Here is a 13,299-nt window from a genome sequence, read left to right as displayed (position 1 = left end):
GTAGGCTGCAGCCCCTGCTGCAGTGGGTTGCCATGGGCTACCATGAGTAGCCAGAAGCCAGTGTGAGCGGCCAGCAGCCGCTATGAGTGGCCAGCAGCCGCTGTGAGCGGCCGCCAGAAGCCGGTGACTGATCTGCCTCACCTGGGAAGAGAGCAATGATGGTGCCAACTTGGGCCAGTGAAGCAACATCCTCCACAACTAAACTGAAGAACAAAAAGACAGCAACTTGTCTGTTCCCCTTCCCCCAATTCCCCAGCGCTGTTCCCATCCCCTAACTCCCCAATAAAAATCTTTAAAAAAAAAGAAATAAAGTAAGTGAGAAATAAGGGTGAAATGAAGTCTGGGTAATAATATTACAACATGTACAAGAAGGTAATTCCTAGACCGGCCAAGTGGCTCAGTTGGTTAAGAGTACGATCTCTGAGCAACAGGGTTACCGGTTCAATTCCCACATGGGCCAGTGAGCTGTGCCCAAGCTGAACTGCCACTGAACTGGTGAGAGCACGTGCTCTTAACAGCAAGGTTGCCAGTTCGACTCCTGCATGGGATGGTGGGCTGCGCCCGATCCCACAACTAGAATTGAACATTGCACCTTGAGCTGAGCGGCCGCAAGCTGCCAAAGGGCAGCCAGATGGCAACTGGACTTGGAGCTGAGCTAACTGCGTCCTCCACAACTAAGATTGAAGGACATCTTGGCTGTTCCCCTCCCCCAATTCCCCAATAAAATCTTGAGCAAAAAAAAAAGAAGGTAAAGCCTAGTTGTTCAACTTGGGCACAAATATTACTTTAACCTTACTAGCAGCTAAAGTAAAGAAGGAGACAGGACACTTCGACCTGTTCATTACATCCAAAAAACTCAATCCTAGCATGTGATCTTGAAAAACACCAACTTGTACGCTCTTATAAATGGGACAGTGTGGTACATAGTAAAAAACATCCTCCCCATATGGTGAGTTATAGCCAATACGAAAGCAAGTTTCATACAGCTCTGCTATATGAAGTATTTGTTAAATAAATATTTATTGTTTGTTAAATAAAATAAAGCATCTATAAATCCAACCAAGAGCCAAAGAAATGTAGGCTAACGTGACGTTTCCTTGCTTGTCCTTTTAGATTCTGGCATAAAATTTAGGTATAGGCAGTAATATGACAACGTACAAAGAAATTCATCATCTTGTACAGATGCTGACACGTTGAACCAGGAACTTCTTCCCAAGGACACAGAGCAATCCTCTTTAAAGGAACCCTGGCCTCCTTCACACTAGTAAATGTGCAAAACCAATTTATGAAAGCTTACATTTAGGACTCTTGGTTCAGAGATAATGTACTAGTATCATCAAAGTTAACTGGACAATCAGACATGGAAATAGACATCGCAGATGAATTCAAGATTACCATTAAAATTACATAATACCCAAATTAATATTAAAAGGTTTTACTGTGCTCAAATCATTTTCCTTTAAAAATGAAGTTGGTAGACCAAAACAGACCTAATCATCTACTCATACAAGTTTGGGGAACCTCAAAGTGAGCTTTGCCTGATGACTGTATAGAGAAAACAGGGCATAACGTGCGTGAACCATTCTAATCCCACTACACAGTAAATGAGTCAATTAATTTGGGATTTTTTTTCCTTATTATTGCCTCCCTATCCATGGAATATTTAGGGGCCAATACATATCTTTTACTGTCGTTATGATAGTGCCTTTTAATACATTGTATCAGGGGAAAAAAGTCTAAATATTACCTTCTGTAGAAGCTGCATCAATCATTACTCTTTGCATGAGTACGGGTTCCAATCCAAAGTCGAAAACTATGGTTTGGCGAAAAGTTCCAAATATTTCTGTGTTAAATGCTATCCCGACTTTATACACGTAATGATCTAATCCATTTTGGGCCATCTTTCCTCCTATCCATTCTTGACAGTTTTCGGGGACTTCTTGTGATACCTGGGTAGTACTATCTCCGGCAGATATTGCAATGATACTAAAATGAGGACGATGAGCATCATAAAGCAATGCTACGCGATACAGCATTCTTGCAGGCTACAAGGAAGTTAAAATAATTCATTGAGTACAAGGGGGTGAAAAATCCAATTGTAATTGGGCTCTTCAATGAAAATATTGCCATAAAGGACTTTTACTTTCCCATGATTCTAAGATACTATGTTAAAAATACAAATTGTGCTTATAAGCCATTTAAGGAAAAAAAAAATCAGAATGGTTTAAAAAGTTAGTCGTTAAAATGATATATTTATGTCAATTATACCTCAATAAAGCTGAAATTTTTAAAATTATATATTTATGCTGCTTCACTAGCTTCCCTGCTCTTTCTTGATATGTTCACCTTTCATTGTGACAAAGGCTATCACCCTATACACGACTGGCCTCTAATTTTCCAACTTTCCTTGGTCTAAAAAAGTTTTATCCAGCCTCTAGTAGGAAGTCTTCATAGGAGGGCAGTTACCTCTGAAGGCACTGGATTGGGTTCAAGGCCAAAGCTAAATGTTCCCAGATTTTTTATCCCAACATGCAGATAGTACAGGGGAAGGAACACCACCAAAAAAAGTACATAAAACTTTCCCACTGCACATATTCACAGAAATTTTTACTTTGCTTCATTTTTAAACTTTGAATATTTATAATTCAAGGTGGGAAGCACTGCAGACAATGTCTCATTAAAAACCCATTATTACAGAATCTGTGATTTCATCAAATCAAATATAAAAACACACTGTCGTTGTTTAAATATCTTAGAACTGCCAGATTAAACAATTCAATTTTTAAATAGTTAATTTAATTATAAGCCATGAACCCCATCCTATGTTCCAAGTTTGGAAGATAATATATCAAAGACCTATTTACCAAATAAACAAATAAGCAAGCATCTAAAAATAAACATCTACTCAAATTCTAAAAAGAAAATTGTACCTTTAATGATTAAACTACAGAAATACACTTTAGCACAACATAGAACCTACATTAAAATGTATTTGGATTAAAACATTTTCAATGCTCTTTTAACAGAGATTTAAAGGTCCAAAAAAGGTTTAAGAAAATTGAAAAAAAAATTACAGTATTTAGCTAGCACAAAATTCATACCTTACACGTGAGAGCAAAGGTCCACGTCTGGTGAGATTTTTTGGTGTTGACAGTAACCGACAGATCTGGATTATGCTCTACCTTTACTCCTTCTATACATTCACTAAGCTGAAAACAGAGAGCAATTAACGTTCTGTTTTGATTCCTACAAGCGCATACAAAACTTCTGGCATGGTAAATAAATGTTAACAGTAAAGATGTTAACGGAACTGTTTATAAAGCAAGGTAGTCTATACTTTAATTTTCAGTTATGTGTAGAAGAACAAAATATAATAAAGCTAAAACAAGAGACACAAGAAAATTAACAAAAAATGGCAGTAAAAACTCCCTGAATGAAGATAAATTAATATAATGCCTGTAAATCTCCAAACAAATGGCTTAATTCTCTGCTCTTTATTAGTAAATGGGTCTACTTTTGCTATGAAAAACTCTATCAAGAATCAAGTTCTTCATACAGAGGATAATGAAATAAAGCAAACTATAGCACAAAATAAAGTCAAAACTCAAACAAGGTCATTCTTTAAAACAAACAAACAAAAAAATGCAGTTCATTTTCCTCACCACTTTCTCAGGAGATAATGAATTCATCCACTTTTCTATCAAGGTTTCCATGTAACTGCCTGAGAGCTGTTTATTCTCATTTTGCTGTTTCAATTTTATCAACCGTGAAGCATATCTTTTCTGCCATTCTGCTAGTTCTTCCTGGGAATGTGCTGAAGTACACTGGGCACCATACCTACAGATTCCTTGCTCTAAAAATCTAAGTAGAATAGGAAAGACTGTTTTATCATACACTTTGTTGGACCACTTAAAAGATAAACTTCCAGCATTTGACCTCTGACTCTTCCATAACAAAAACAAAGCTTAATCTCCTGAAAGGCCAAATTTATCATACTGTTGTCTTGCACCGAGGAGGAAGAAGAGGTTTAGAGAACATTTACAACAGTTAATCAGAACAGCAACTCCCCATATTCACTGACCTCCTTCCTTGGAATAAGCAGATGTGAAAGCACAGCATAATCATAACCACCCACCACCCACAAAAACCACCACTGAAGAGGCAGCCTCCTTCGTGGTATCACAACTCGATTAGACAATTTCTCTTAGAGCAGATTTTTTTAAAGCAACACTGACATCAAGTGGATTCGTTTGTCAAACACAGGTATGTCCTACTTCCCAAAATGATATGACCTAAAGAAAATTTTCCACATACCAGGAATTGCGTTCTGAAAAAAATTTTAATATATCATTAAAGTATCATTTTAAGACTTGTACTTTTCACCTTCAAATGTAATGCCTTTACTCTTTTCTATATTACTATTGCCTACATTTCATTGAAAATATTGGACCATATTAATTTGAAGTTTTAAATAAATTAAGAATAAAAGTTTTATATTATAATCATAATTCAGTAGTCAGATTAAATCCTTCAATATGTAAATTCATAAATCATTAATGTTCCTTTTAAAGGTTACAGAGTTAATGATTTCTCAGTGTTTCTGACTCAGAAAATTCAACTGACAATTCACTGGCCCAAAACAGATAAAAATGTAGAATTTGATCATTAATTTTTTTATGTTTTAAATACTCTGCAAAATTATGGATCCAACCAGTTTTTAAACAATTGAAGCATAAAAAATTAATAGACGATCTGAGGAAAAAAAGGAAAATTGAATTATAAATAGCAAAATGCAAACAAGAAAGATGTTGTATTATAGACAATTTGTCAACTGGAAAAATATGGATATTAAGAAATACAAAATGAACCACTGCACAATTTAAATTATCAAATGGCTCACCCTATTTGAAAAGATGAGCGTATATAAAGCTTTTCTTGATGATACACAAAGCACTTGAACTTAAATTATACTAAGTGCTCTTACGCTTCATAAGACATGTTTAAAATCATGCATTTATTTTTCTTAAGTATGTGTTAATGAGCCAAATACTCCTTTGTCTTTCTATTGCTTTGTTTTAAATTATTTCCCTAGAAGTTAAAGGTATAGTATTCTCATTTGCACTATAAGTTTTTTTACATTTCCTTTGCATAATAAGATTGTGGTCTAGGTGTCACAAGGATTTTCAAAATTAACTAGTTTCTTTGTTTCTACTATAAAATCAAATCTGATGTCTTAACTATTTAGTTATCAACGCTACATATCAAATTTCTCTCATTATCAAAAGAAAGAAATCTAGAGTAATGACATTTTATATCTAAAATCCCACTAGTTACTAGCTCTTATAAAAAGAACTAAAGAGTACTCTTTTCTAAATGTGACTTTAATAGTTCTTTCCTCCTTAATTCATAATTATTAAATTTTGAACGGTTAGCCCTTCAAATATAAATTACTTGTAAACTCTATATAAGGATTACACGAAGATAACAGATTTTCTTTTTTTAAAAGTTGTTAAAATAATTTAACATTTCTTCATCGATTTTACCCACTTCAGTTTACATAAAGTAATTTCAATTTCAATCACAATGATTTAGGTAAATTTCACATAAGCAGAGACCAGCAATTAAATTCAATCGTAATAATCCAACTGGTATTATCAGAGACCTATAAGCAAAGTCTTAATAATCTCCATTTAGATCATTGTTGTTTATAATTAAAAGAAGGCTCATCATAGCTTTGACTTTCGTTATTTAATAGTCATGATCACCATGGCTTCTGTTGCAATTTGAAAATAAACCATTTTACTCAATCATTATACTTCTCCCTTCACATGTTATCTTCTTTTAAAAAGTGAAGAAAAGTTAACTATATTTTGAATATAAACATGTCATTGGTTAAAAAAAAACTTACGTTACCTTTTACACAAAGTATATTCCTCGCTGCTTGTGACTCCCCTAGGTGGTGGGCGGAAATGCCAACCATTACAAGACCCTAGGAGTAATCAGGACATTCTTATCATTTGAGGCTTGCTGATAATTCTGATATTTTAATGTAAGAAATTCTATAACCCCTCCACACACATCATCCCAGGTTATGTGAAAAGGACATGACATACTTGCCTCTGCCAAAAAAGTAATCTACCAATCAAATGAGTTAAATCCATTAACCATATGAAACTTAGAAATCACTGAAGAAGCAATTACCCAGCAGCTAAATCAAATCTATGACCCTGACTCTACCCTAGCAACGGTGGGCATATTTCCAGTGCAGTCTCTTCCCTAACAACTACAGAGGGGATGCTGGCATGCTTGTCATTTCTCAAGTATGAGATGTGTCTCTATTAGGAATTACTTCAGGAATGAGAAAATTGTGTATCCTGGAAGGAAATTTTGTAGAACAAATTCCAATAATGCATATTCTGTGAGAAGTTCCACATTACCACCCATGTTCCTTAGGATTTTTCTGACACATGTCACTGTATGAAGTAATCCTTTTTAATAGTTGAAATGAAGTTCAAAAAGTTGAGTTCTGAGATAGGAGCTAAAAAAATTAACATTTATTTCTGAATACAATGAGCTTTGGTTTGTTTACATAAAAGGTTCCAAACAAGCCAGGGAAAATAAAACACGGCTTAAGAGTAAAAAGGCTAAAGCTACAAAAGTTGAGCAGCTCAAAGTTTTCAAGGACTTTATAGCCATTTTCTATTTCCTCACAAGTCACTATGTGCTCCCACCAAAAAAGATATTCAGCCAGGTTGAATTAACAGCTGTGTTTTATCCCATAACTAGCTGTGTGACTGGGAAAATTACTGAACCTTAATAAATATATTTCATCACCCATCAGAAGGATGGAGAAGGGCTCTAAGAAGTCAGCACATATTTTTGTGAGAGCCACCACCACAGTACACAGTATCTAGCGAGCACTCAGGTGAATGTTGGTCTCTCTTCCCTTTCCTTTGGCAAGAGAAGAAAGAGATCATGGATTTTAATAGTAGCGGGAATAACTCAGTTTACAGATCAAAACTTCCAAAAACTAATCATTGTACTAGCCTGGGATAGAGGGGGGAAAGACCTCGCTGTAAGGATTGCTAAGAGTGAGTTTTAAATTTAGAACTACATGGAGGCAAGAAAATGAAATAGGTGACCTCTGGAGTTATCTCCTACCTCCAATGCTCCATTATTCTATGAAAAAGGGCCAGCGAAAAAATTGCTTTCATTTACACCTATTTCTTAAAATTAAAATTTCATATTCTCACCTACACCTCCACTTACATGTACTGTAACTCAGTAAATTTCCTCCCAATAATAAATAAAAAAGCAATGCCCAGAATTACAACTACCAGAAGTTACAGAGTTTGGTACTTACCCTCTTCTAAGTCTTCCATGTGATATCCAGACAGGACATTACTAGTTGCTGCCTGCAATTTTTCAAATGAAAGATATTTTTATAATAAGAAATATCCAGTTGATGTTGAATTAAATTTGGACATTTTCAACATTTTTTAAAAGGTTGAGTTTTAATATTTAGAAATTTTTAATAAACAATATTTCAAATGATATTTTTTGTTCTTTGCTCTAGGTGAAACTATATTTAAATATGGAAAAGTACTTGTGTGGCTCTCAGTAAGAAAACTGATAGAGATTTCCTACATAAAAACTACCTGCTAGCAGAGGAAACGTTTAAAGGCAAATATATTAGTTACAGCCACCTGGGGCAAAAGGTAACAGTTGGGGCAAACAATAGATTAACCAAAAAGCTTGGGAGGAAAGACTAGGCAATGAGATGCTGAAGGAAATAACCTCACACTGATTACTGGGAACCTAGAATGCCATACACATGCCCTGGGCACATGCTCAGAAAAGACCTGAGAAGACCCTAAGTTCTCACCTCCGGCTGACCTTCAGGCAGCATTATTGATAATATCCTCAAAGAGAGAACAACACAAATACCCATCAACTGAGGCATAGATAAATAAAGTGTTGTATATCCATACAATGGAATATTATTCAGCCATAAAAAGAAACGATGTACTGATACATATCACAACAGGGACAAACCTTGAAAACATTACGCTGTGTGAAAGATGCCGGGCCCAAATGACAACATATTGTATAATTCCATTTACAGAAATGACAAAATAGGAAAATCAGTAAGGACAAAAAGCAGACTGGTGGTTGCCAGGGACTGGGAGGAAGAAGGAAGGGGGAGTGGCTGCTTATGGGCATCACGTTTCTTTGGGATGATGGAATGGCCTGAATTTATATAGTGCTGATTGTTGCACAGCATTATGAATGTACTAAAAGCCATGATATCTACACTTTAAATGCTACAATGGTGAATTTTATGTCATGTGAATCTTACCTCAATAAAAAGTAAAAAAAACAAAAACAAAAACTACCTGCTAGTAAAAGGAAAGACATCTAAGTCTCCAGTCCTGAACCCAACAAAGTAGCACCTGCCATCCATTTATTCATTTCACTCTCCTTAACACCTAGAGAATGACCAGCTAGCACGGTGCCTTTATCAAGTGCAGTGCCACCACTTGGCGGCCTGGAAGCATATCCTACCCAAGGCCCCCTCACTCTGGGATGAGCCTTTCTCCCACAATGGAGACCATGGCTCGAGGCCCCTCACTCTGATTGCCCGGTTTCCTGAACTCCTTTGATGCATATCTTACCCTGTGCATAAATTCCCATCTGTCCCTTTGGCTCTAACTTTACTCTAAGCTCCATACCCCCAATTCCAACTGCATGCCAGCCATAGCACTTTTTATTCACTATTCCACAGCATTTTACAAGCTGGATCACTGTCAAGCGTGTACAGATCCACCTGCAACTCCCCTTTTGCATTCCTGCCCCTCACAGAGGATTTGGCATATAATGGGGACTCCGTACATGTCAGGTGGATGGGTGGATGGATTTCAAACATAATATGTCCAAAACAAAATTCATCAGTTTTACCCCAAATCTCATCCTCCTTCAATGCTTATCTCAAGCTAACGAATTCATCTTCCCAAAGGGAGCCAGACGGAAATTCTGAAGGCCACCTTGAATGCTCCCACGTCTTTCCTGCTTTGAATATTGCCCCAAACCTGCCCAACAAGGCCTAGAATAGCTCTCATATCTGTCTCATACTCTCTGCACCCACTGCCACAGTCCTAGGTAAGGCCCTCATTACTTCTTGTCTCCCCTACACCTGAAACAACTGATTGCCAATCTTACCCTGAACCAATCCTTTAACTTCATTTTCCACGCTCCTGCCTCCTTGGTTTCCCCACAGAGTGTTAATCTTTCCTTTCTCTGCCTGTCCTTCCACTCCAGCACTTACTAACCACAGGCTGCCCTGTGGGTACATTAGCTATATGCATCTCAGACTGACCCACCAGATTGTTTTTCATGAATATTTCAGCTTTCCAAAACCCACAGAACCTTGAACAGCACAGGTACACAGTAAATGCTGAACTGAATCAGGAGGAAATGGTATCCCAAGGTGAAATTTGGAATGTCTTGTACCATAGAAAAAATGTCATAAATGCTGAGTATAACAACAATACCACTATAATTTATGTGTTGATTAAATTGGACCTTTCAGGATGGGCTGGACCTGAATTACTATAACAACCCTTTCTACTGGAAAATACCTTCTGATTCTCAAACTACTTACTAGTAAGTTTTTTAAAACAACCCAATCTTTTTGTAAAATGAAGACTGAATATGAGAATACATAAGCTAACAAATCCGTTGTAATTGTTCACATTATAAGGATTCTATGCTCACAAAAGATACAGTAAAAGATCTCTCTCAATTGTACAAGCAAGTTCTAAGGGCCACGGTCCCACACTAGCCCTTAAAATATGATTCCATCTACATAAAATGTACAAACACAAAAGCTAAAACTTGACTTCAAGTATGAATTTAAAACATCCCCTCTAAAAAATTTATCAAAATATATGATTAAAAATTTTAATAAAATGGGTATAAAAGGAAATCACCTCAACATAATAAAGGTTATCTATGACAGACCCTCAGCTAATATCATACTTAACGGTGAAAATTTGAAAGCTTTTCCTCTAAGATCAGGAACAAGACAAGGATGCCCTCTCTCACCAGTTATTCAATGTTGTATGGGAAGTCCTAGCCAGAGCAATCGGGCAAGAGAAAGAAATAAAAGGCATCCAAATTGGGAAGGAGGAGGTCAAACTGTCACTTTTTTGCAGACGACATGATTCTTTATATAGAAAATTCTAAAGACTCTATCAAAAAACTATAAGAAATAATAAACAAATACAATAAAGTTGTAAGATACAAAATCAGTGTACAAAAATCCATTGCATTCTTATAAACTGACAATGAAACTTCAGAAAAAGAAATAAGAAAAACAATTCCTTTTGCGACTGCAAAAAAGAAAAAATCAAATTCCTAGGATGTGAAGGATCTATACACTAAAAACTACAAGATATTAAAAGAAACTGAAGACCCAAAAAATGGAAAGAAAATTTTACCAAAATAAGTGTATCAAATTTGCAAAAGAATTAGGAATAAAATGTTTTGGTCATAATATGAAGACTAAAGCATTTATAATGATTAGAAAGGGAAAATATATGGTGTGTTTCACGAGTCAGTATCTGTGATAGATCTGCAAATGGGCAGAATATGCCTATACTGACACTACAGCTCTCAAGTCTAGTAGGGTCTGATAAACAACAGATCCCCCTCAAAAGAGCTGGTAAAAATGAGAAGCTTGGCCTGGGCTGAGTATTTGGCCACTGTGGCTTTTAGGTTCCAAGGTACTATGTTTGTTGGTTTGGTTTTTTGTTTGTTTTTTAAACATCCTTTTTATATGCTCAGACCCCAAGACATCCAGAATGGCCATATCCATTAGCTTATGACCTTCAGTCTTCACTGACACCTTCAGGGAAAGCAGCCAGATTTCATCGTGCTAGAATTCCTATAAATTCACAATCAAATCCATTGATTTGGTATTTTAAATTTCACTAAAGAATTGTTTTTGTTTTATTAGCCAGCCTTTAGTTCCATGTCTTTATCCTCATCCACTAGCATTTACAAGTTAAATACTAGCTCAGCCCAACTTTTAAATAACAAATTGTTGCTATTTTTAAATATGTCATGTGTAATAAATAATAGTGGTATTGTTAGCTTTTTCTAGATGGATTTTTTTAAATATCAGTTCACTAACCAAAAAGAATTCTACTTAGTTACATAGAAAATAAATCATAAACAAAACTAAATCACTTCTTCCAAAAGCACAGTCACAAAATAAGAGTCAAGTGGTGTTTGTGGCCTTACATGTAAAAAAATTATAAATATTAAAAATAAAATGTTATATATACATTGGTGTGTGGTTATCAGATGTAGTGCTGGTAATTCAATTAAGGCAATAAAAAGAAGAACAAAGCCAAAAGTCTTAAAATGAGAGGTCATCTTATTTTACACTCTCATTTTAAAAGTCTAAAACGTTTATAAAACTGTCTTCTTTTACTCTTTGGAATTAAAAAGACTACATATACACAAGGAAGGAAATGGTTTTGAAGTTAACTAGAGCTTATTGATTCTTCATTAATTCACAATAAGATAACGGAAGACAAAGAAAATGACATTTTTTTAAAAACCTATAGAACTGCAGCAAAACAAAGAGTATCTTTATCCAGCTCATGTAATTTACGAAGACTGTCTTCTTTGCTTACTTGTTTGTTGGTATGAACTGTGCTATATTATCAGATTTGAAAGGGGACATTAATCTACAAGAGGTCATGGTTTACATCCGGGGTCTCTGCTCATCCTCTCCAGACCTGTCTGGAGCTCCCTCTATCTCACTCTCCATGATACCAGCACCTTCTCAACCCTCACCTCTTTGCTTAACTGTCTCATCCCCTGACCACTCCAATCTCAGTTATTTTTCTATCACAGAAAGCTTATTCTTTTCCCTCATACCACTAACCTCAATGTGAATTACACCTATAGTTTAATTTATTTATTTATTGTCTATCTCTTCCTCGAGACTTTAACCTCCCAGAGGACAAGGACTAGGAGTGTCTTGGTCAGTGCTATATCCCCAGGACCAAGCATAGTACCTAGCACACAGTAGGTGCCAATTTTTTAATAAATAAGCCAATCAATCTATCACTTTACATGGGCTTCCATTTATGATAAAAGCTAACCAAAATGGAGATTCTAAAAATAAGATCTCTAAATAAAAATACTTTTATACTCCTGTTTGAGGAATAAAAATTTGAGACTTACAAAGCTATGGGTCTTTTTCATACCATTGCTGTCCCTGGCCTTCCATGGGTCCTTCAAGTGCTTTACCAGAGCACATATTTACTCACCATTTACCTAGATACACATTATTTCCATCACCTAAACCCATTCCCTAAAAATAGTCTTTAAATCACAGACTTTTCTTAGTCGCTTAAAAAAAACACAAAAGGCTTGAGGAGTATCTGATTTTCAATGACAGTATTTTCTGACAGCCAGATGTAGTCAAACACTAAAATTTCCAAATTATCTTTCCATTTGTTGGCCAGAGACAGCTAACAAGAATTACAGATAGAACAGACAAACTGGGATGCACAGAAGACATAAGAAGAAGCAAAGTTCCTAGGATGGGACCAAGCTAGATTACAGAAGATTTTCCAAATTTTAATACCCAACTTACTAGCCAGACTGAGTTAAACTCCTTCCATAGAGACACACTAAAATTGTCTTACCTCTGTTTCTGTGAGAAGTGTTTTTAATCTTGTCAAGTCTTTTGTTACCATCCCATTCTGAAAAAGTAAATGAAATAAGGAGAAACCAATTAGTCTATTAGTTCTGTACTATGGGGACTTAATTCAATTCCTCAGCTGTTTCTAAGGTTTATCTGTAAAGAAAACAATGCTACCCTCATCTCCCATCCCCACCACCACTAATGGTGACAATAAAGTTAACCATCTACAAGGAAAGTTTAACAGGTTTACAGGACAAAATATACAATGTAATTTGCAAAATGGTGAACTCAGTTACCCATGATTCAGATTCACCTAAAATGACAATACCACTTTAGATGGCTCGTTAATAAAGCTGTTACAAGAAAATATGCAAAATATTCACTCTTCTGAAATCCAAAATTCACTTAAGATATAAAAGCAAATGACTTCTTCCTAGTTTAAAAACCCAACAGGTAAAACTGTGAAATATGGGCCGGCCGAGTGGCACAATGGTTAAGAACTGGCTTGGGATGCCAGAGGGCCCCGGTTCGGATCCCACATATGAGGGCCAGTGACACTGCCCTCTACAGCTAAG

The 13,299-nt window shown here is 35.9% G+C and overlaps 1 protein-coding gene across 4 annotated transcripts in view; it reads right to left on the bottom strand.

The window, feature by feature from the left end:
* HELZ (helicase with zinc finger) overlaps nucleotides 1–13,299 on the bottom strand; it is a 157,944-nt gene that overhangs the window by 104,030 nt on the left and 40,615 nt on the right. For all 4 annotated transcript variants that reach the window (XM_019637764.1, XM_019637763.1, XM_019637762.1 and 1 more), the window contains 6 exons: nucleotides 12,726–12,782; nucleotides 7,364–7,415; nucleotides 5,914–5,989; nucleotides 3,663–3,861; nucleotides 3,102–3,209; nucleotides 1,748–2,045 (listed from right to left, as the gene is read on the bottom strand). In XM_019637764.1, coding sequence (XP_019493309.1) covers nucleotides 1,748–2,045; nucleotides 3,102–3,209; nucleotides 3,663–3,861; nucleotides 5,914–5,989; nucleotides 7,364–7,415; nucleotides 12,726–12,782 — 790 coding nt within the window. The remainder of the gene's footprint in view (nucleotides 1–1,747; nucleotides 2,046–3,101; nucleotides 3,210–3,662; nucleotides 3,862–5,913; nucleotides 5,990–7,363; nucleotides 7,416–12,725; nucleotides 12,783–13,299) is intronic.

Source organism: Hipposideros armiger, unplaced genomic scaffold, assembly GCF_001890085.2.
Source record: "Hipposideros armiger isolate ML-2016 unplaced genomic scaffold, ASM189008v1 scaffold_34, whole genome shotgun sequence".
Taxonomy (NCBI): Eukaryota; Metazoa; Chordata; class Mammalia; order Chiroptera; family Hipposideridae; genus Hipposideros; species Hipposideros armiger.
Note: the sequence above shows the minus strand (reverse complement) of the source record. Positions and strands in the feature narration are given on the sequence as shown.